Source organism: Triturus cristatus, chromosome 12 (genome assembly GCF_964204655.1).
Source record: "Triturus cristatus chromosome 12, aTriCri1.1, whole genome shotgun sequence".
Taxonomy (NCBI): Eukaryota; Metazoa; Chordata; class Amphibia; order Caudata; family Salamandridae; genus Triturus; species Triturus cristatus.
The window spans coordinates 42,294,716-42,316,074 of record NC_140595.1 but is presented as its reverse complement, the minus strand read 5'-3'; the positions used below and the strand labels follow the sequence as shown (position 1 = coordinate 42,316,074).

The following is a 21,359-nucleotide window of genomic DNA, read 5'->3' as shown; positions in this document are numbered from 1 at the left end:
GGGTGAGTGAGTAAGTGAGAGGGTGAGTCTGATAGACACTAGGTTAATTAGTGAGTCAGGCTGTCGTCTAAAGAGCATGACGCAGTGAGTGTGGGAGTGGGTGGGTGAATGAGTAAATCAGATAATATTCGATCCGTCAGTTCATAAGTGGTTGAGTGAGCAAGTGTGAGTCAGTAAGAAAACAAGTCACTTCACTAATAGGAATGATGCTTGATTGAGTGACTGAATGATTCAATAATTAGTCAGTCAAATAATGAGTTGATAATAGAGTGAGCAAATCATAAGTGAATTGAGAGTGAGAGAGTTTGTGAGTAAACAGAAGGGGAGTGAACCAGTCAGTAACTGAGTGAGTGAGTGTGTGAGCCAACCAGTAAGTCACTCAGTGGGAGTGCGAGTGAGGGAGTGTTTTTTTCCTTCATAGTGCACAGAGTGAACTGAAGCCCTTTGTGGAGCTTGCTTGAAATCCCATTGTGGATTGTTGTGGACTGAGTGCTTGTGAGGCACAGCTGAGAGCACTGAAAGGTGATGCCCTCCACATCAGCTGCTCACCCTGCCTACCAGCCTGAACAACCCTAATGTGTTTATGTCCCGTTAGTAAGACATATTGTCCCAGAATCTTGCCTGGTGCCCTTTAGCCACCCTAAGTTATAATGGGGAACGCACTCTCTTTCCAGTGTTCAATAATCCACAGTTATAACAGTCTACTTATTAATGCTTTCTTCTAGCTTTATTTATGCTACACATTACAATCTAACAGCCAACATGTTTCGCTCCAATTACTGAGACTTCTTCAGGGCACTAAAAAGTATGTTGATTCCTCACATATTTCAAACAAGCTGATGCAAAGCGATCACCTTCTTCCTCAGTTTGGCCAGTGGTCACATATTATGGTAGCTGCATATTTCCAACATGCGGTGTGGAGTCAGTCTGATCAATCACGTTCAGTCACTTTCAGACATTTTGCAGGACAGCCATAAAACATATTAAACTGGATCCAAATAAACACTACATAATTCATAACAGCAAAGACATAAGTGTATAGTTTTGAGAGAGTGTAGCTCAGGGCGTGAATTGTGTGAGCAGTGGAGATCGTGGCCCCCTAATTGGCCCCTGATAGTCCCCACAATCTCAACTTATAGTGACAGAGTTTTACTCGTGATATGGCCACCCAAGTATCGGACACCCCACCTGTCCTACCACTGGGTGCTCTAAGAAGGGCACAAAAGGCTCATGCTTCAGATCAGTCATTTAAAGATGGTGGGCCTCAGAAGATGCAATTGCATTTATATAGTGCTTACTACCCTTGATGAGGCGGTGAAGTACTATTTTGGTGAGTAGCACGCTACTCCGGGACCCAAGAAGGATTAGTGGTGTATTAGTATAGGGAAATATGAAATTAATTTGAGCGGTGGACATGTTAGTCTGTTATTTTAATTGAAAAAGGATAGTGGAGGGATAGAAGAGGGAAGGGTTTGCATGTATACTGTGCTTGCTACCCCTGATGAGGTGCTGCAGCGCTTTTTGGGAGGAAGCACGCTACTCCGGAACCCAAATAGGATTAGTGGAGAAAGGAGTATAGGGGAATATGAAATTGATTTGAGCGGTGCACATGCAATTTAATTTGTACTGAAAAAGGATAGTGGAGGGATGTAAGAGGGCAGGGTTTGCATTTACATTTGAGGCCAATGGGATTGAGAAACAGCCACTAAGAAGACTGGTGGAGACAGGTGATAGGAGAAGTCTAGTTTAAGGAATGAAACATAAGTTTCAGCAATGTATGGATTTTTTAAAGCCAGCAAAAGAGTTATTCAAGAATTTGCAGAGCCAATAGGTCTGGGTTTAATGGGCTGATGTGTGCAGTCTTCCAACTTCCAAAACTGAATTCCTCCTCCTCTCTACCTCACTCTCTCCTCCTCCTGTTCAATTTTGGATGGATCAGCTGAATTCATACAATAATAAACCTATTATTGTTGACAGCGCAAAATCCCTTGGTGTCATACTTGACAAAAGGCTCAATCTACTCTTCCACATCAATTCCATTTCAAAGAATGCACGATACCAACTGCGCCTTCTCTGTGGGATTCAACGTTTCTTTCCGTACAAGACCTAAAAACCTTGGTCCAATCTCTGGTTCTCTCTAGATTGGATTATTGAAATTCTCTCTTTGCTGGCATCCCCAAATCTCACCGTTCTCTTCTTAAATCTGTTCTCCATTCAGCGGCTCGTTTTGTCTTTGGGGCCAAAAGAAGTGACCACATCACACCCATTTTGTCTTCTTTTCGGTGGCTTCCCATCGAGGCAAGATCAATCTACGAGACTGCCTGTATCACCCAAAAAGCCTTGCACACTTCCTCCCCTCACTACCTGGCAATGATATTTAAAATCTCTGGAGGCTCTAGACCTTCTCGCAATGCGGAAAATCTACTGCTTGAGCCCCCCACCTTCAAAAGGGAAAGATCGATGGCTCAATCCTCAGGCGATGCGGTCAGGATCTGGAATTCACTTCCTCCACTACTCCGTACCACCACCTCTATCCGGACCTTTCAAAACTGACCTCAAATCTCTTCTCCTCCAAAGACACTTCAAGAACTAATACACCCCTTTTCATGTCCCTCCAGGAAATTATTTCAATATTGTAAATTTGTGATCTATGTCTGTACGATCTTCATCCTAATGTGTTTTTTTGTTTTTTGTGTGACTGCCATCTATTGTTTTATTGTACTTTTTCTTCTTTCTCGTTTGTTTCTGTAACATGTAAATATGTAAAATTCTCCTCATGTAACGTACTTGGTTCTATTGTGAAGCGCTCTGACACCGTTGGATAAAGTCTGCACTATATGCAATTGCATTAAATAAATAATAATAAAAGAGAGAGACATGGGTGGGATAAAGCAGGAGTGGACAGAGAGGGAGATATCTGTAAAGTAGTCTGTCACACAGTTCAAGGTAGCACTCGTGGAGGCGGAAGGATACATTTAGAGAGCAAATACCAGTGAGAGATGAACCCTTCAATGGGCGGAGCCGAGACGTGATTCCAAAAGCCTCAATCCCCGCCTGAAACAAGGCTAGCAGAAGAAAGCAAAGGCGGGAAAGGACAGACTCCCAGCCCCTTCTGTGTATATTGGTGACACTACCTCTTTTTGACAGCTGCACTTTCAAAACCCAGACCTACAAAAAGCAAAAAACTTCCATAAACCGAGTGTGCGTCTTACAGCATTTAGAGTCGAGTTTACCCAAACTTTATTTATGCAGAGACCACATAGTACAGTCCTCACTTCCCTGCGCAGATCATTCTTTCTAAGTGTGTTAGTCCAATTGAAATTAACCGTGACTACAGCTCCCAGAATGCAGTTGGATGGAAAACGACAACCCGGGAATGGAAAACGTGGACCTTGGTGATAAGAGATATCACTATCCCTTGGGCCTCAAATGGCTTCTTAAACTTTTCCATCAGTACTTTTTCCTTAAACGTGTCATAGGACTGCTCCAGTGTAAAGGTTCTCGGAGTCACAGGTATAACAACCATTTTCTATTTGGAAGCTTCCACTCCAGCGATCAACGAAGTCTGGGTTGAAGTTATTTCTGTCACTCGAGCGCCCTCTTCTGTCGTCTTGTGGTAGCACTAGAATGCAATAGGCTGTCATACAGCCAGGGGTGCAGAAAGTGCCCCAGATGACATGAAGCGTAATAAAAACGGTGCAGGTAACGTGCCACGTTTATTAACAGTGATGCAAGGCTATACATGACGCTAAAGGGTCGAATGAACATGACGTCACAGTAATGGTGAGAGAGTTGGTACGAATTCAGGTTGTTTCGCTGGTTTCTGCAGAGGAAGGGGCTTAAAAATTCCTGCAGGCAAAGTGCCTTTGGCAAAAAAAAAAGCCAGGGGGGGGGTTAAATGCGCTTTCAGAGGCAGGAAGACAGGTGGCGTCTCTAGTATTACTCCCCACCTCCTACGAATTCCCTAAAAATATAAAGAATACATGAGAGTGTATTTGTTTTTGTAACACTCGAGTGCACGTGCAGAATATAAAACAGGCAGATGAAGGGCACACATAGGACTGACTGATAGCGCCAGGATTTCCCGCCATAAACCCAGGAAGCAATAACTGTCCCAGAGATTAATTTGTAACGCGAAATCCCGACACATAATTCGTGATCTGCTGTCCCGCGCTGTCTGCTCAATGGTTTGTAGTATAGGGGTACACAGCCCCTCCCCCCCCCCCCCCCCCCCTCGGGACAGTACAGAGTTTGCATCAGAGACAAACGACGGATTCAGAAAACGGAGGCACATTATAGCAGGAGAAGTGGCTAATTTTTATTTTTCCCACTTAATAATTTACTAGGCCAATAAAGTCAGGCCTGTCGCGAAATTACCGTTTTACGAGCCTTTTCGGCTCCTGCTTTCATATTTATCACTGCATTTTAAAGATTATTGGCGAAAAAAGGCCAGTGTCAACGTGAAGGCGCACTGCCTGCTGGGCCAGGGCGACGCAAGGGCACTCCGGGTGGTGTGCAAACAAAATCTTATGAATTAATTCCCTCCCACTTAAAAAACAATCGAAATTTCAAATCCAGTTCTCTTCCAGGCCGTGGACCAGATGGGGGTCTCCTTTCTCCCCCAGCCCCCACCCCTCCACTGAATCAGTGTCCCTCGGCTTTAGATGGCCAGCCTCGTCTGCCCCTCCCCGGGAGGTTCCTTGACAGAGGCTGTCCTAATGTCCGTCGGAAGACAGAGTGACGAGGGGAGTCTGTGGCAGTCAGTGTGATGACTTCAGGGCGTGTGACAGAAAGTGTGACCAACATGAGGCCCAGGGTAGTCTGAGGCAGACAGGGTCCATGACAGACAGTCTCAGAAGCACGGGGTACATGACGGACAGACAGTGTGAGGGGCGTGGAGACCATCACAGAGTGAGGAGAGAGGAGTCTGTGGCAGAAACTGTGAGGACTTCAGGGCGTGTGACAGAAAGTGTGACGAACATGAGGTCAAGTACAGTCTGAGGAGGACAGGGTCCATGCTAGATAGAGTCAGGAACACCGACAGGCACTGGCGAAGGTACTGTGGGTGCAACAGGTGCAGTGGCACCGGGGCCAGGAGATCTGAGGGGGCACTGAACCCTGCTAGTTGCTGTATTTTACTACCACAATAGCACTTAAAAGGCCATTGTCATTGCTTGCACCAAGACCCATTGCATCCTTGCTAACGCTGGGGGCCGTGACAGGCAAAGTAATGACCACGTGGCCCGTGCAAACAGAGTAAGGACCACGGGGCCCGTGACAGGCAAAGTAATGACCACGTGGCCCGTGCAAACAGAGTAAGGACCACGGGGCCCGTGACAGGCAAAGTAATGACCACGTGGCCCGTGCAAACAGAGTAAGGACCACGGGGCCCGTGACAGACAGAGTAAGGACCACGGGGCCCGTGACAGGCAGACTAAGGACCACGGGGCCCGTGACAGGCAGAGTAAGGACCACGTGGCCCGTGCAAACAGAGTAAGGACCACGGGGCCCGTGACAGACAGAGTAAGGACCACGGGGCCCGTGACAGGCAGACTAAGGACCACGGGGCCCGTGACAGGCAGAGTAAGGACCACGGGGCCCGTGACAGGCAGAGTAATGACCACGGGGCCCGTGACAGACAGAGTAAGGACCACGGGGCCCGTGACAGGCAGACTAAGGACCACGGGGCCCGTGACAGACAGAGTAAGGACCACGGGGCCCGTGACAGGCAGAGTAAGGACCACGGGGCCCGTGACAGGCAGAGAAAGGACCACGGGGCCCGTGACAGGCAGACTAAGGACCACGGGGCCCGTGACAGGCAGAGTAAGGACCACGGGGCCCGTGACAGACAGAGTAAGGACCACGGGGCCCGTGACAGGCAGAGTAAGGACCACGGGGCCCGTGACAGGCAGAGTAATGACCACGGGGCCCGTGACAGACAGAGTAAGGACCACGGGGCCCGTGACAGGCAGACTAAGGACCACGTGGCCCGTGCAAACAGAGTAAGGACCACGGGGCCCGTGACAGACAGAGTAAGGACCACGGGGCCCGTGACAGGCAGACTAAGGACCACGGGGCCCGTGACAGGCAGAGTAAGGACCACGGGGCCCGTGACAGGCAGAGTAATGACCACGGGGCCCGTGACAGACAGAGTAAGGACCACGGGGCCCGTGACAGGCAGAGTAAGGACCACGGGGCCCGTGACAGACAGAGTAAGGACCACGGGGCCCGTGACAGGCAGAGTAAGGACCACGGGCCGTGACAGGCAAAGTAATGACCACGGGGCCCGTGACAGACAGAGTAAGGACCACGGGGCCCGTGACAGACAGAGTAAGGACCACGGGGCCCGTGACAGGCAGAGTAAGGACCACGGGGCCCGTGACAGGCAGAGTAAGGACCACGGGGCCCGTGACAGGCAGAGTAAGGACCACGGGGCCCGTGACAGGCAGAGTAAGGACCACGGGCCGTGACAGGCAAAGTAATGACCACGGGGCCCGTGACAGACAGAGTAAGGACCACGGGGCCCGTGACAGACAGAGTAAGGACGACGGGGCCTGTGACAGACAGAGTAAGGACCACGGGGCCCGTGACAGGCAGAGTAAGGACCACGGGGCCCGTGACAGGCAGAGTAAGGACCACGGGGCCCGTGACAGACAGAGTAATGACCACAGGGGCCCGTGACAATCATAGGGGCCTGTTCACCGAGGCATTTTGGAATATGTAAACTAGTACTCCCGTCCCATTAATGTAGTCTCAAATGCCTTTGTCAATTGGCCCAGAAAATCTAAAATGGGAATAAAATGTGAATATTCTGGGAATATCCATATATAATTTGTACAAATAGTGATAAAATTAATGGGGAAAAGCTTGTTTATTTTCCATGAACAGAACATCCATGTACTTTTATGATATTTTATATAGAATAAAGTAATTTGACTGACTGACTGACATCCATTAATATGATGTTACAATGCAAAACCTTAAAATTCCCGAAGGTCCCCAAAATTTGACGCCGAAGGTCCCCAAAATTTGCCGCTTAGTGTAGCTAAGCAGCTTTAACTCGCCCAATACACAATATGCATGACATCACAAGTGACATCACTGATAACACATACATGCTGTGCTCCTTTACTGATGATGACATCTCTCTCCATTTGACATAGACAGGCAGAGGGCGATGTAGCGGCGTTGAACCGGCGCATCCAGCTGGTGGAAGAGGAGCTGGACCGGGCCCAGGAGCGGCTGGCGACGGCCTTACAGAAGCTGGAAGAAGCGGAGAAGGCAGCAGACGAAAGTGAAAGGTACCCACATGAGCACCTAACCCATGGCCTGCTGCTTTTAATGGGATGTGGCGGCTAGGATAGGGTTTCAGTATTGATAATGACATCGTCTCCAACATCAGAACAGTGCAGAGGGGTTATATGCCTGCTGCAAAGCACGTGCACCATGCAGATTACAGAAGTGCATATAATGTAAATAGTTTAGTGGGTTTCTGCTTTTGTCAGAGAGATATTGTTGTTACTTGCAATTTATAAATTAAAATCCTAATATCAAAAAGCTGCCTGCAAACTGCAAGGTATTGGTTAGAGCATTATGGTTTTCCCCAGGCTTTCATTGTCCTAATGTTGCAAAAAAGTTAATTTGGTTAGAAATCAATTCTTATTAGCAAAGACAACCCCCAACCGTGGTGGTACGTTTTAAATTCTGAGTTTGTGCTTCTCCAGATCAAGCACTCTTAAACTATCCTGCCTACCAGTATGGATGACATGTGACTCCTATACCTTTTATTCCTCTGTCTTATGTAACATTTCCTATGCACTGATTTACGCATGTATAATTTATTGTCTCTGTGTAACAAGTGTGTTGTAAAGTGCTCTGACACCCTACACTGGTATGAGGCATGTGCCGTAGCATAGGCCCCTGCAGTGCGGAGGGCCCGAGCTGCAGGTGGCCCCCTCAGCACAGTACCCTGGCGTGAGAGCTCCTGGTTGCGTCCGGAGGGCTGGCCCCTCCATTTACCTTGCAGGGGGAGCCCCACTCAAGTTTTGTTACACTACTGGACTGAGCAGCTCTATAAAACAAAAGAAAAGCATGTGAGAGAGTGATTATGGAGACTTGAGGGTCACTGTTAAAGGGTGGTAGTGAGGGAGTTAATGGAGAAGAGGTCATTGGAGGCACCAACAAACACAGCCGCACGGGGCGCCACCCGTGCCAAAGCCGGCCCTGCCGTTCAATATCTCTTCTTCCTGCCTCTGTTCCCTCTTCCTGATGAATGCACTGGGTCTTGCCCAGCACTCCATTGCTGGTCTGCTAGGTTCACGCTTTAGAAATTCCAATACATACGTACATACAGATAAACTATTCCATAATCTAAGGTTTAAAGATGAAAATCGAAAGTCCTCCATTGTTCTCCACAGTCTGTCATATTTGCCTGATACTTTGGACCACCAAAGTACGCGTTTATGAACATCTCTCCTGTAAAGATGAAACACAAATCTTGGTTTCAAGAATTTTTTTATACACAGACTATATGCTATTAACCATGCCACCGTGCATGCAGCTTACATTTCCTGCCTTGAAATGAGAAGTGTACACTGGAACTGGGGAATCAGGTTCGAGTACCAGCGTCGGCTCAACATCCTGGTATTCTGGGCAAATCACTTAATCTACTTGTAACTACAAAAAAATTAGTGAGTCCTTATGTAATGTAACTGATGCTCATGTAAGGGGCTCCTATACCTTCAGGTCGTGTTCGCGCTATAGAAAAACTGTAAAAAACTAACAAAATCTAATTAGAGTAAATTAATATTAGAAACATCTGATATCAATGTACATAGAATCCTAATCTCTATTTTAAGGAAACAGGCAGAGGTAAAATTATAAAATCACGATTTACAAATTATTATTTTCAAGTCAAAGTAAAAAAAATCACTTTTGGTAATTTCCTTATTTTTACACTGGGACCACTTTCAGTGAAGCCATTCGTGGAGGTGAGAGGTCAAAAGCTTGTGACGTCACTTCCGGAAGGCTTATCATTTGGTCCAGTGGAGGGTGTCCCTCTAAATGACAGGCCAAAGGTCACATACCAGGCATTGTTGGCTTCTTAACCTCTGCTGGGGACTGCCCAAAGATCAGACTGACTTTTACATGAGGCTCCGAGACTGTGTGTTGACAATCAATAAGCTGTATAAATCGATGACTTTGATCGTGGTCACTATTGTCCTATTTTTGTGTCTTCAGAGGCATGAAAGTGATCGAAAACAGAGCCATGAAGGATGAAGAGAAGATGGAAATTCAGGAGATGCAGCTGAAGGAGGCCAAGCACATAGCCGAGGAGGCGGACCGGAAATATGAGGAGGTGAGAAGCTAAGCTTAACAAAATAATGTAGATATATCTCACAGGGGTGTTCTGAAACTCATGTGGAACTATGTCTGAGAGTTATGGCAAGGAGGCCAAAAGTGGTATCTCCCGCCAGGCTTGGGCGTACAAAAACATATCTAGAGGATACGGCATCTTCGTAAAATGGAAACAGGACCTGGGTGGTGTAAGACGCTTGGAAGAAATCAGGGCAGACTGGTGTATGTTAAGGACCACTGCCACAGGGGTATCCAGTTCAGGCCCAGATCCATGTCACATTTTCAATATATCCACACAGAATAAATATCCTTAGAGTGCATCTAATTGGACCTCCTTGACATTTCTCCTGAATATCTGGCATGGCTCTGGTCCCCTTGGGTCTACGTTGGACAGCCCTTGTCTTAGTGTATTTGCTTTACAACGTTCTCTTCCATAGAGTTGAGCAGTTAACTATAAGTCTCAATGCTGAGACACACATTCAGGTGCTTGCATGCATCTCCAGGGGCCATCTCTGTAGCCTCCGGACTGGTTCTCAAGGAATGGGAACAGGCAACAAGACGCGCTCCCCGGTGAAATGGATCCATTGAGTTTACAGCTGGAGGGTAGGCGTAACTCGTGAGATGTTCACCCAAGGACGTCAGATACTGAGACACAACTCCGTAGCCCCAGAGTCTGCCGGTCGGTCATCGGCTATCATTCATAATGCAAAGTCAACAATACTTTATAAGAGATAGAAAGTTTAGCTAACATTTTTCTGAACTGCTTCAAGGACGGATTTGAAAGGATCACTTTATTTGAATTCAAATCTACTTAAGTATTGATGTGGTGCAATGTATATGTGGCCAGATAGCTTTGCGCCATCAATCAGAGTTTTACAGCCTTTGAAGGAAGGAATACCATTGTGTGTAAGATTTTGATTTAGAGTTGGTGGAAATGGAAAATTCTATGATCTCTAGAAGACATGCTAAATCTATAAGGAAATCCACCAGTGAAATTTCCAACAATTTAGGGAATAGCAGGGCAAATAAAAATCCACCAGTGAGCCTCCTCTGGAATTTAGACTTTGAAAGACATTGGTGAATTGTCTGTTGTCAACCATTTCAAAATATGGCCCACAGACTTTGTGAACTAAAATTCTTACCAGGTTCACATTTCTCCAGATCACTTGTGCTGATACAAATACAACACCGTTTTTTTCTCACCCACAGGTTGCCCGAAAACTTGTTATCCTGGAGGGCGAGCTCGAGCGAGCGGAGGAGCGCGCAGAGGTGTCAGAACTGTAAGTGTGGCGGATAACTTATCCCAAGTTATGTCGTACATTCAGCCTTCTCCTTGGTTGTGTCGGAGATAGAAATGTTTACGCTTCAGGAAATGTGCTGCATACGGTTTCTGTAACTGTGTTGGTAATGCGTTCCAGTTTTTGCCTTTGTGACTACAAAACATGGCTCCTCTGGCTGCCTTTCACATGCGGTAACTTCTGAGGGGGATGCCGTATGCCAGGCTGAGTATTGATTCAATTATGTAACCACATCAGTTGTTTACTCTCCTCTTTGTCGTGACATTTAGTGGACACATAACTCCCCCTGCGTCTCCAGTGAGCTGAGCTCCTCTGTTGCTCCCCAACTCCTCGCAGACATTTGTGTGGCGGTCCCTGCAGCTGCAATGCGATGTTGGGCCTCTCTGCTATGCAAAAAACACTTTCACACAAATAAAATGTCATTTTTCAATTTACTAATCCAAGTGGCGTCCACCATTTTGGATCTGTATATAAAAGAAAATGGCACCTTCGTCATTCCACAGGAGGGCAAGGGTGGTGGTGCATGCACGTGCATATGTCATCACTCATGCTTGCGTCTACAGAAAGACGAGTCCATCAATAGCAGCTGTGTCATCCTGCCTTTTTTTCTCGGTTTCTTGTAGATGCTGTCCAGCATTGGCAAAAATAATGTTGCTTTTGCTGATGCTGTGCACAGGATCAGAAGAAAGACTTGGCACAGTCAGCAGGTCAACAGGTGCCTAATGCAGTATGACCTTTCGCAGGCCCTAGCTTGCAGGGACCTCTCCTTCCTTGCCTACAGGCCTCTTCGTCCTGCAACAGGCAAATAAGTGACAAAGAGAAAACAATTGGAGCTTCATTAGGCGTAAGGAGGGGTTCCGGAGGTTCGGCCATATTGGAATGGTTTTAGGTCAGTTTGTTAGTCTAGTTGAAAGATGTACCCATGGGGAGAACCAGGTCATGTTGTCAGGACTGTGAAGATGAACAACGAGGTAATGCAATGCTACACTCCTGTTTTATAAAGTGCATATGCCATATAATATTTACAAGCACATGCATATTTTTTTTTCTCTACAGAAAATGCAGCGACCTAGAGGAGGAGCTGAAAAACGTCACCAATAATTTGAAATCTCTGGAGGCGCAATCAGAGAAGGTTGGTTGTTGACGAGCCACTGGCTGTGTATTTTCTTCTTTATTCACAGATACCTCAAGTAGACCTAGAGTGGTAATTCCTGGTTTTCTCTTTGTTCCTTGGCTGCATCATGGCAAATGCAGAAGAGTATTTATAATGGAAATAGCTATACTTCAAGTACCAGAATGCAATGCAAAGATTTAGGCTGGATAAATTACTGTCATCTAATACGGGATAGCATGTGATCTCTAAATACAGAGACTCGGTTGCAGTCTTATGGCCATGTAAGTGGAATGATGGTGACATTTTATCTTTCTCATACAGTCTAAATAACTGAATTCCAGTACTCTGAATTTTATCTGGTTTGTTGAAAGATCTGGTGGTCAGGCAAAGCAATTAGTAGCAGACTGACCATAAGGCTAAGGGGAAATTTCTCAACAAGATGGTGCTCCTGTTTGCCCCCAGAGCTAAGGTAGGGACACTCAAATGCCAGGCTCCAGTTGGCACATGACTGACACCACCCCAGCTCTACTGACCATTCAGAAGAACAGTCCTTTTGTAAACCTTCTCATTTTCCTCTGGACAAGTCCACTTCTCTCAGGCAGAGTTTCCTTTTACACTTCATTTTTTCAGGTCTGATAGTCCACAAGTTCAAATGGACTAAACTAAGACTTCAATTCCCAGAATGCACTGCTGTGGTAAAGAAGAGCCTATACTGGAAACTAGTGTTCGAATGACATGGAGTCACACAGCCCAGGTGAAGTAGTAGGGTAGGGGAAGAGATACGGAGTCTTCATTCTAGGAGTTATTGGGGATACATAATTGGTTCTGGTTTAAACCTTTCCCCCCTCGAGATTGATTTTCAAGCAAGCTTAAAGAAGGTTTAAAATTCTAAAGTTAATCGATTCTGTATGTGAGTTGCTTGATGGATCCAGTTTTTTTCTTTCCATTCATTTATGTGTAACCCTGTTTAGCCCCTTAAGAATTGAAGACTACAAGTACCAGAATGCAAAGAAAAAGCATGGCCCTGACGAACTTGTCTTAAGTGGTGGTATGCACACCGTATTTCTCACAGTGTAATCCATTTTGTTTGATCCATTTTTTTTTCAAACTTTACGATTTGCATGCGGAACTGGGCTGTGCCTTCCCCTGAATGCACCATCATTAGTACAGTCCTGTGGGGAGCGCGTAGTCTACATTCCACTCCCAGTCGCACTGCGTTAGTGGATACCAAATCCAGCCAATATTTCTCCATTTGACCATGTTCGCCATTCATCTGATTTTCAGCCACAAAGTTTCTCGAATTTTTATCTCGCTTTCCTACTCCACATATCTAACATAATGTATTTTGGAAGCTTCTCATATTAACGTGCCCATCCGGACCTCTTCGTAAATACGATCCAAAGTACAAAGGATAGTTCAGAGCAGCAAATCTTTATTCAGAACCCAATGCATTTCGGGCTTATTTCCAGCCCTTCGTCAGGGGTAACTGTAAATCAACAATTGCAAAAATTCATCATTACTACTTTGTGCCATTATCTGCTGTAATGACATAAATCTGTGTTTAATCTTGCGCATATAACATGTTGTACTAAAACAGGTAGTTCACATTAAATTCAATGAAAAGACCAGGTGTCTGATCCCCGTGACCCTCTCAACCGTATTCCCCACTCCCCCAACAAAAATTAAACATCGGCATGGACCATTTGTCATCCCGCGTTCCGAGTGGTATCAGACTTTCATACTTTCCCTCAAAATACCTTCCCTCAAAAGAATTACAGCAGATAATGGCACAAAGTAGTAATGATGAATTTTTGCAATTGTTGATTTACAGTTACCCCTGACGAAGGGCTGGAAATAAGCCCGAAATGCATTGGGTTCTGAATAAAGATTTGCTGCTCTGAACTATCCTTTGTACTTTGGATCGTATTTACGAAGAGGTCCTGACGAACTTGTGACACGTGGATCTCGGTCACTGGAGGCTGTACAGTTATGAGAACTGCTCCATGTCACTGGGTCACTATTTTTCTAGTCCTGGACTTTCCTATTACACACTATTGTATAATCCTATTTTAGTCCAGTTGGTTCTACTCTAAGACCAAGCCTTCAATTCCCAGAATGCATCGCGGTGTAAAATCAAATCCAAAGGCAGGGCTGGAAACAAGGTATATCGAGTGATATGAAGTGATCTGCTCATCACTTTTCCAAGCTGTAAAGGGCATCACTGAGCCCAGTTTGGTAGGACCTCCTGGTCTGTTCTCTCTATACCAGCCAAGAAGCCACCGTCCTGGCTTTGTAGAAGACATGATACATTCTGGTACTTGAAGTTTCTTTTACAAAAGTGTGAGTATTGAGTCAAAAATCCTAGCCTAAAAGCCAGGACTCGCTGAAGGTGTCATTCATGACCTGGAGCAACTCAGCTGTTTTTTTTGTTATTATTGCATGATGGAAAGGCAAATATGTTTAAAGCTCTTTAATGGGAACGAGCCTGCGTCTCTGGACTGGGCAGTAATAAAACAGGGCTTTTCGTGTAGTCGGAATTTTACAGTGGTCGGACAAACAACTCAGGCATGGACATGGGAAATGCAGGTGGTTTCTAGTTTCTTGAAACTTTTGGTAGAAGTCTTCCAGGGTTGCTTTCATGCTATGATGAGTAGCCAGCCTCCCCCCATCAGTGATATCTCTTTGGTGACATACTAGAACAGGGTTCTCGAACGAGTAGCTCGTGAGTTACTGGTAGCTCTCCAGCTCTCCTGTGTGCAGCCCAGCCAAAAAAAAAATATATATATATATATCAAAAACTCATCAGCTTATGTTTGAAGAAAAAATAACTGATATTTATAGATCAATCATGTGGCACTATGGAGATGTATTACTAATATTATCACCTTGGTACCAAGTGCACTACAGCTATGGCTGTTCTGTATTACCCATGTAGAAGCATTCCACATTGACAAAGCCATTTAAAAATTGTTTTGCTGTCAACCTGCCTGGTGAACTGAGGTGATCACTGCTCGTAAATTTGCATATGGTGGCCATAAATATAATCTTGCCCTTATGCCGTCACTATTGCACCAGTAATAATATAAGTAGCTCGGGTGATTTTCTTTGAACATAAGTAGCTCTTATTACTGAAAAGGTCGGAGGCCCCTGCACTAGAATGTTTGGCCACACAGATTGGTTTTTGGTGGCCTCAATTCAGATGGGTTAGTACTTCTTACCGGCACAGTCTTCACCGCACTCATGTTACACCATTTTTGGGCCAAGTTCTTTTTTGCTCCATGAACCTTAAGCAGGGTGCCGGGGACATGACTGAAGGTGGCATTACAGCGATATCGTTTAGCACTGCCACCTAGAGGGAGCTGCCTCTGCACCAGGACTCTTGTATGTTTAGACTCTTAGTCTTTCTTCAAAGCAATGTTTCAAAAATATACAGAACACTTTTTATGAGTCAAAAAAGTATTTTCTACTTGTAAAGTGGATTCGGCAGCCAATTATAAATTGCAACTAGGAGGAGGTGTGAAAGGGGTACCCCCTCCTATTTGGAAGCTGCAGTGGAATATATCAATGCCTTGACACCACAAAACATTGATCAGATACCGACACCTCAAAATGATGGTATCTGATTTCCCCTGAAAGATGTTCCCTTTGAGAATAATGTCAGGCATCCTCCGGGGAGCAGACACTGGTCCAGCTCTGTGTTCCCAAACTCGAATTATTCTGCGTTACTGAAGATCTTTTGAATGTTTTACATTTATACATATAATATACTTAAATATAGGGACTTTCGTCCAGCCCTCTTAATCCACAGGTCTCTTTCTGTAACATTCAAATGTATCTTGGTACAATAGGTCAGTCCACTTCAGCCATTGGTTAATGCCACTGCCAGTGAGGTCTTCTGCCCGTTTACAAGAGCATTTCCACACTCAGAGTAGTCCCATTCAGTAACAGGGACTATTTCGTAATGTGTGGGTTTTTTTGGCCCAAAAATGTAGCTTTCAGACAAATTAATTTTTTTATTATTATTGTTTTATTTTATTCTGGTGAGGGCCTGTCAGCTCCCCTAAAAACAAAATGTTAAAAAACGAAGACAAAATAAAATAGGCATTGACAAAGCCAAAAGTCATTCTTCCAGCTCTAGACCTATTGGCTTTGCCAGTGCTTGTTTTAACAAGATATTGTTGGATGTGCTAAAAGTGAGTGATGGCTCTGGATAACAGCTCACCTCTTGCACGGGCTCTGCCCACGCTGATCACTCCACGCCACACCCTTACATGTTGCTGGGAGTAAATGGTTTCCTGGATAAAATGATTCTCCTACAACAAGAGGTTAATGCCCGGGTGTGCCCGGATACAGGGCTGGCGCTGTGCAAAGCTTTATTGACAAGTGTAAGGACCTTGAACCAATGGAGGCTTTCCAAAATAAACAGATAGATGTAAGATATAGCTGTGCTTTACTCAGTTTTCTAAGGTGTTTGGTTAAACTGTGTGTCTAGCGTGCGATAACACCAGGTCTCTCAAGTTACCCAATCCCATGCATTGCTCACTCGTCTAGTCCATTTTTTCATTGCCGATGGGTTTTGTTGTCCGGTTTAACCCATCATGAGCCCAGGGCTACAAGTCACCCAACTGTACTTTAGTAGATATAAAATGAGATGCAAGAGATCTCCACTCTGCAGGTGTGTCATGCTCCTGGTTAGTTTAAAATATTATATTTTAAAATGACCTTTTCTGTTATGATGATTTGTAAGTTTTGATTTTTCCTTAGAATTGGCATTGATCAATGAATTGTTTTTGCAGTACTCAGAAAAAGAAGATAAGTATGAAGAAGAAATTAAGCTGCTTACTGATAAACTCAAGGAGGTGAGATATTGACTTGAGTCCATTTAAATACAATCTAAACTTTGTTCTTCTAAGCCGCGTTTTGAATTTCCCATGGTGTTGCATGCATGGCTAAAGGTATGGAGGAAGGCAGATCACATGTTAACTGTGCTAGAATGTCCTTCTTCATCTTCCTAGAGCATAGAGTCGAAGATCAGCATGAAGAGAGCTTTCTTCCTGTGCAGTGGTCTCCCCCATCTGATGGGCCCTTGGTGTGCACCCCAAGCTTATCCTTCTTTAGGTGGGATAATTGAAGAAAGTGAGGCCTCTGTAGTGCTGTCTGCAGCCTGATTTCAAATGACGATTCCTTAGTTGTCGGCTGTCCCTACTCCATGAGTGGTATTAAAAGTGTAAACATATTGACCGAGTGTGATAGACGTCTCATATCGCTATTGATTGGGTGTTGTGGCTGGAAGGTCAGTGACTGTACTTGTACCGAGCAGGAGTAGTATACCTGCTAGCAGGGCCCTCATTATTCGCCGCCAAATGTAGGGAATGCATACCAGGGATTTCAATTCACAAACTTTAAGAGTTAGAGAAAGTTACATGTCGTACCCTTAGGTCTCGCACACTGAGTTGTAGAGATGCTTAATGCTGCTAGTACATAAGTAATCAATACAGTGTTATCATATGAAATCAAATTCCCTTTTCACTATTGTGCTAAGAAAATGCTGCAATTACAAGGCAGTAGCCAGGTAAATAAAATACTCCCACTATGAAAGACACCCCACTTGGCACAGAGTGAGCGTATGACCCCAGTAGCAATTACGGGGATAACTCTCGTCCACACAATGGAAATTTACCTCTATCTGTCCTTCCTTTTGTCTGTTTTTCCTTCCTTCCTTCCTTCTCTCATTTCTTGCTTCTGCCCTTTTTCCATCTTCCTTTCCTTCCTTCTCTGGATCCTTTTTCTGTCCTTTTATCCGTCCATCAATTCATCATTCTTTGCTGCTTTCGCATCCTTCTAGCTTATCAATCCTTCTTTCCTTAAATTCATCCACCTAACCTTCCCTTCATCTTTTCATCCTTTTCTCCACCCAGTCACTCTTTTCGGCATTCATTCATTCTTTCCATCTATCCATCCTTCCATCAATCCACCCTCCCCTCAATATGCCTCTCTTTTATCATGCACTCTTCTTCCGCTTGTTACTCCACCGCACAGCTCAGTCGTACGGGGCTGTGGCAGTGGTATTTGTGAGCTTCTGCTAGGAGATAATCAGTTGCAGATGATAGTTAAAGAACCAGTAATAACAACATATATATATATAGTCTCTATAATAATCAGAACTGCTCAATGGTACCTATCCCCCGCTCAAATTGCTAATGCCGGGGGTATGTGACTACAATGAACAATCAGGTCGTGGGGCTCCCTGTTATAGTCATTTTTTCCTTTCGTCTATTTATCCTTTTTCGACAGGCTGAGACTCGTGCGGAATTTGCTGAAAGGACAGTCGCTAAACTTGAAAAGACAATCGATGACCTGGAAGGTACTGTAGAGAAAGAGCTAAGACTATTGAGGATCTGTTTTGTTTGGAGTGCTGTGAGGTGATGAAAAATCATGATTGGCAGAATCTGTCCCCAGTACGTAGGGATAAATAGGCAAGCAGTTGTAAGGTAGGAAAAAACACCATACCCTTTACGATGCCCCGGAGTTCTCACTTTGAGGCTTCATGGAGAGGGCACTCAATTTGCACTACTCTATGTTCTACCATTAGAATGAGATTTAAATTTCATCCTGTCAAAATATTTTTCCAGGATATCAACTACCACTATATTGTAAAATGAAGCATACATAAATCTATATATCTTGACAATATATAAATATTCAAGAATCATTGATGTGGAAGTTAAAAATAGTAAATCTGTACTTACCTATACATAGTTATTTTCACAGTATTTTGAAAAGAAGTATACATAAATCTATATATATTGAGAATATGTAAATATTCAAGGTTCGTTGCAGTGGGAGTCTGTACTTACCTGTACATAGTTATTGTCACAGTTTTGTGAAATAAAGTATACATAAATCTATATATATTGAGAATATGCAAATATTCAAGGTTCGTTGCGGTGGGAGTTAAAACTAGTAAATCTGTACTTACCTGTACATAGTCATCATTACAAAATTGTGATATTTAATATGCCGGAAATACTATTACAGCTGGACAAAATCTGTCACTGGATATTGTGCCAACTCTCCACTACTCAATGTACACACTCCACTTCTATAGAGTTACGATATTGTCTATGCTGCCTATTGAAGATGGCAAATGCCCTCTACTTGCATGCTTCGTAAACAAAGCTCCTTCTTCAGGCGTTAAACTGGTACCAGAACACTTTCCTCCATGGCTTTGCCGGCCCCTAAGGCAGGTGCCTGATCTGAACGAAACATGTGCTTCCATTCCTACCTGCGAAATAATAGATGGTCATCGGACCCATTAAAGTCATTTTTGTCAGAATATTTGCTGTTGCAAACGTTGATCAATTGTTAAGTAAATACTCATCCTGTCCGGCACTTCTAGAATATTAGTCTCAGAAAGCACTGCAGGAAGGACAAGAATGTTCTTCGTGAGAAGATTGTGACACTGCAGAGGTTTATCAGCAGAAATGAAAAGGTGTACTGTAAATAAATAGAGGCCATGTGCAGCAAAATCATCCAATGGGTTTCCTATAAGAAAACACACATTTTATAAGATATTTGTGTAATAATTCTGATATACCACTATTGTAAATGATAAGCAGCCTTGCAAACCACCATTGGTTGATATCACGTCTTGCTATTTTATTACTATTTGAATGAGCTGTAGGAACACTTACAGGAAGCCTACTAGAATTTCCTATAAGAATTCTTGAGTATACCTTTACAGTGTTCAATTGATGACTTCCTAATCAACCTTATATGAAAGTACAAGAAACCAACAATAATAGGTAACATAAGGAAAACTGCGGGGGAAACATACACGTACCATTTTAATGCGTTCCATTTAAAATTACACATTGTACGTGCGTGGTATTTAAAGCACAGCAAATATATGTGTACTGTATCCTCTGTGAAAGCAGTAAGTGAGAGCAGAGGCAGATTTACTGACATGTCCATGTCCTTTTTGCTTTAAATGCCATTGTACTTCCCCACATTCACAATCTCCATCCGATGTACTTTTCTATTGGAGCAACAAGAAAACCACCCGTTATTAAAGTTATGGTGCAAAGAGACAGCAGCTGTTAGAATTGTAAGGATTTAGGTCAAGGCAAAGTGAAACAATAAAGCACAGACGTGCATAAAATGTGCAAATCATTTGCAATCTGGCATACTATTCTATATCATAAAAGTTGCCTATAGCCTATAAGTCATTGCATTACTTTGTTTCAAAGGTTTAACTTAAATCTTAGTTGATTTCATTGTGGATATACCTGTTCGTAACCACCTTTTTGTTCTTTTTCACTTTTGTTCATTCCATCTCTCAACTCATTGTTGTCCATTTCTTTCTACTTCCGGTGGATGCCGTGCTGTTCTACATCATTTCCTGTGCACTTCTACTTCCTGTGGACTATGGGCTGATGTGCACTCTTGTATTTCCTGTGGATGTTTTGCTGTTCTACATCATTTCCTGTGTCCTTCAATGCCCTGTGAACTGTGTGCTGATCTGCATCATTTCCTGTGTCTTTCTACTTCCTGTGGACTTCACGTTGATCTGCATCATTCCCTCTGCTCGCCTTCTATCCATCGATTCATTTCTGCTCTTGACCTCTAACTGTATCTCTGGATTTTGTCTGAACCATAATTTTGATCATATGTCATATTGTCTTTGCACCTTACTCCTTATTGCACCTGATCTTTTGCTCTTTGACCTGTAGATGAGTTGTACGCTCAGAAATTGAAGTACAAGGCTATCAGCGAGGAGCTCGACCATGCACTTAATGATATGACTTCCTTATAAAGGTTTTGTCACCTCTGTGCCCTAACATAGTTCTTCTACTAAGTGTAACTTTTTCACTGTTCAGTATTCTACTTTCTGTTTGTCTGCTTCCTCTAAACTTCTCATAGAACTACAATTCTCTCCTAAAACTCCTGCTCAATTCTGCTTTCTTTTTGTCTATAAAAATGTTACTGTTTTAATAAAATCAAAGAAACCCACTTACCTATTGCCTCATTTCTTATCCTTGTAAATTAACGGAGGAGCAAGGACAATCCAAATAGGATCTTTTTGAGGTTTTATGATGAGTAGGCGTGTCTAAGGACTTTCCCTATGCTCTTGGTTGCATGTGGTAGACGCGAGCAGTTATCCGTTTTGCGGCCCAGGTGTAGTGTTTTCTATACATCACAATGCAGGTTTGTGTCTTATAATGTGAAGTTGTATGTGTGAGTGTTTTTTACAGTTACGATGTTTCTGCATGTATGTTTCCGGGGTGTATATTGGTGTTGCGTGTGACTTGATTTTGTAATCAATTTGTCAACGATATAGCTTTGGTTCTGGGTTATGCGCTTCACAGTGAGTGGGTTTGTTCGAGCTTGTGGTGTCTGAGTATGACCCTTTGTAGGTGAGACTGGAGAGAATGGTGTATGCTGTTGCTTGTTTGGTATGCCTTGCTCCCATAAAAGTGTTTTAAAGAACAAGGGTACCCCTTATGCGAACCTGGGGTGATACAATGTGGAAGAGAACAATGGTTCGGGATGGCCTGAGAAGGTCCAGTGAAATGAAAAGCCCTAAGGAG

At 44.0% G+C, this 21,359-nt stretch overlaps 1 protein-coding gene across 1 annotated transcript in view; it reads left to right on the top strand.

Moving 5' to 3' along the window:
* Positions 1 to 20,785, top strand: part of LOC146772369 (tropomyosin alpha-1 chain-like) — a 41,891-nt gene extending 21,106 nt beyond the window's left edge. The window contains exons 3-9 of the mRNA XM_085637390.1: positions 7,168 to 7,301; positions 9,241 to 9,358; positions 10,567 to 10,637; positions 11,712 to 11,787; positions 16,566 to 16,628; positions 18,064 to 18,133; positions 20,502 to 20,785. Of these exons, the coding sequence (XP_085493516.1) occupies positions 7,168 to 7,301; positions 9,241 to 9,358; positions 10,567 to 10,637; positions 11,712 to 11,787; positions 16,566 to 16,628; positions 18,064 to 18,133; positions 20,502 to 20,584 (615 nt within the window). The 3' untranslated portion in view covers positions 20,585 to 20,785. The remainder of the gene's footprint in view (positions 1 to 7,167; positions 7,302 to 9,240; positions 9,359 to 10,566; positions 10,638 to 11,711; positions 11,788 to 16,565; positions 16,629 to 18,063; positions 18,134 to 20,501) is intronic.
* The last annotated feature ends 574 nt before the right edge of the window (positions 20,786 to 21,359 follow it).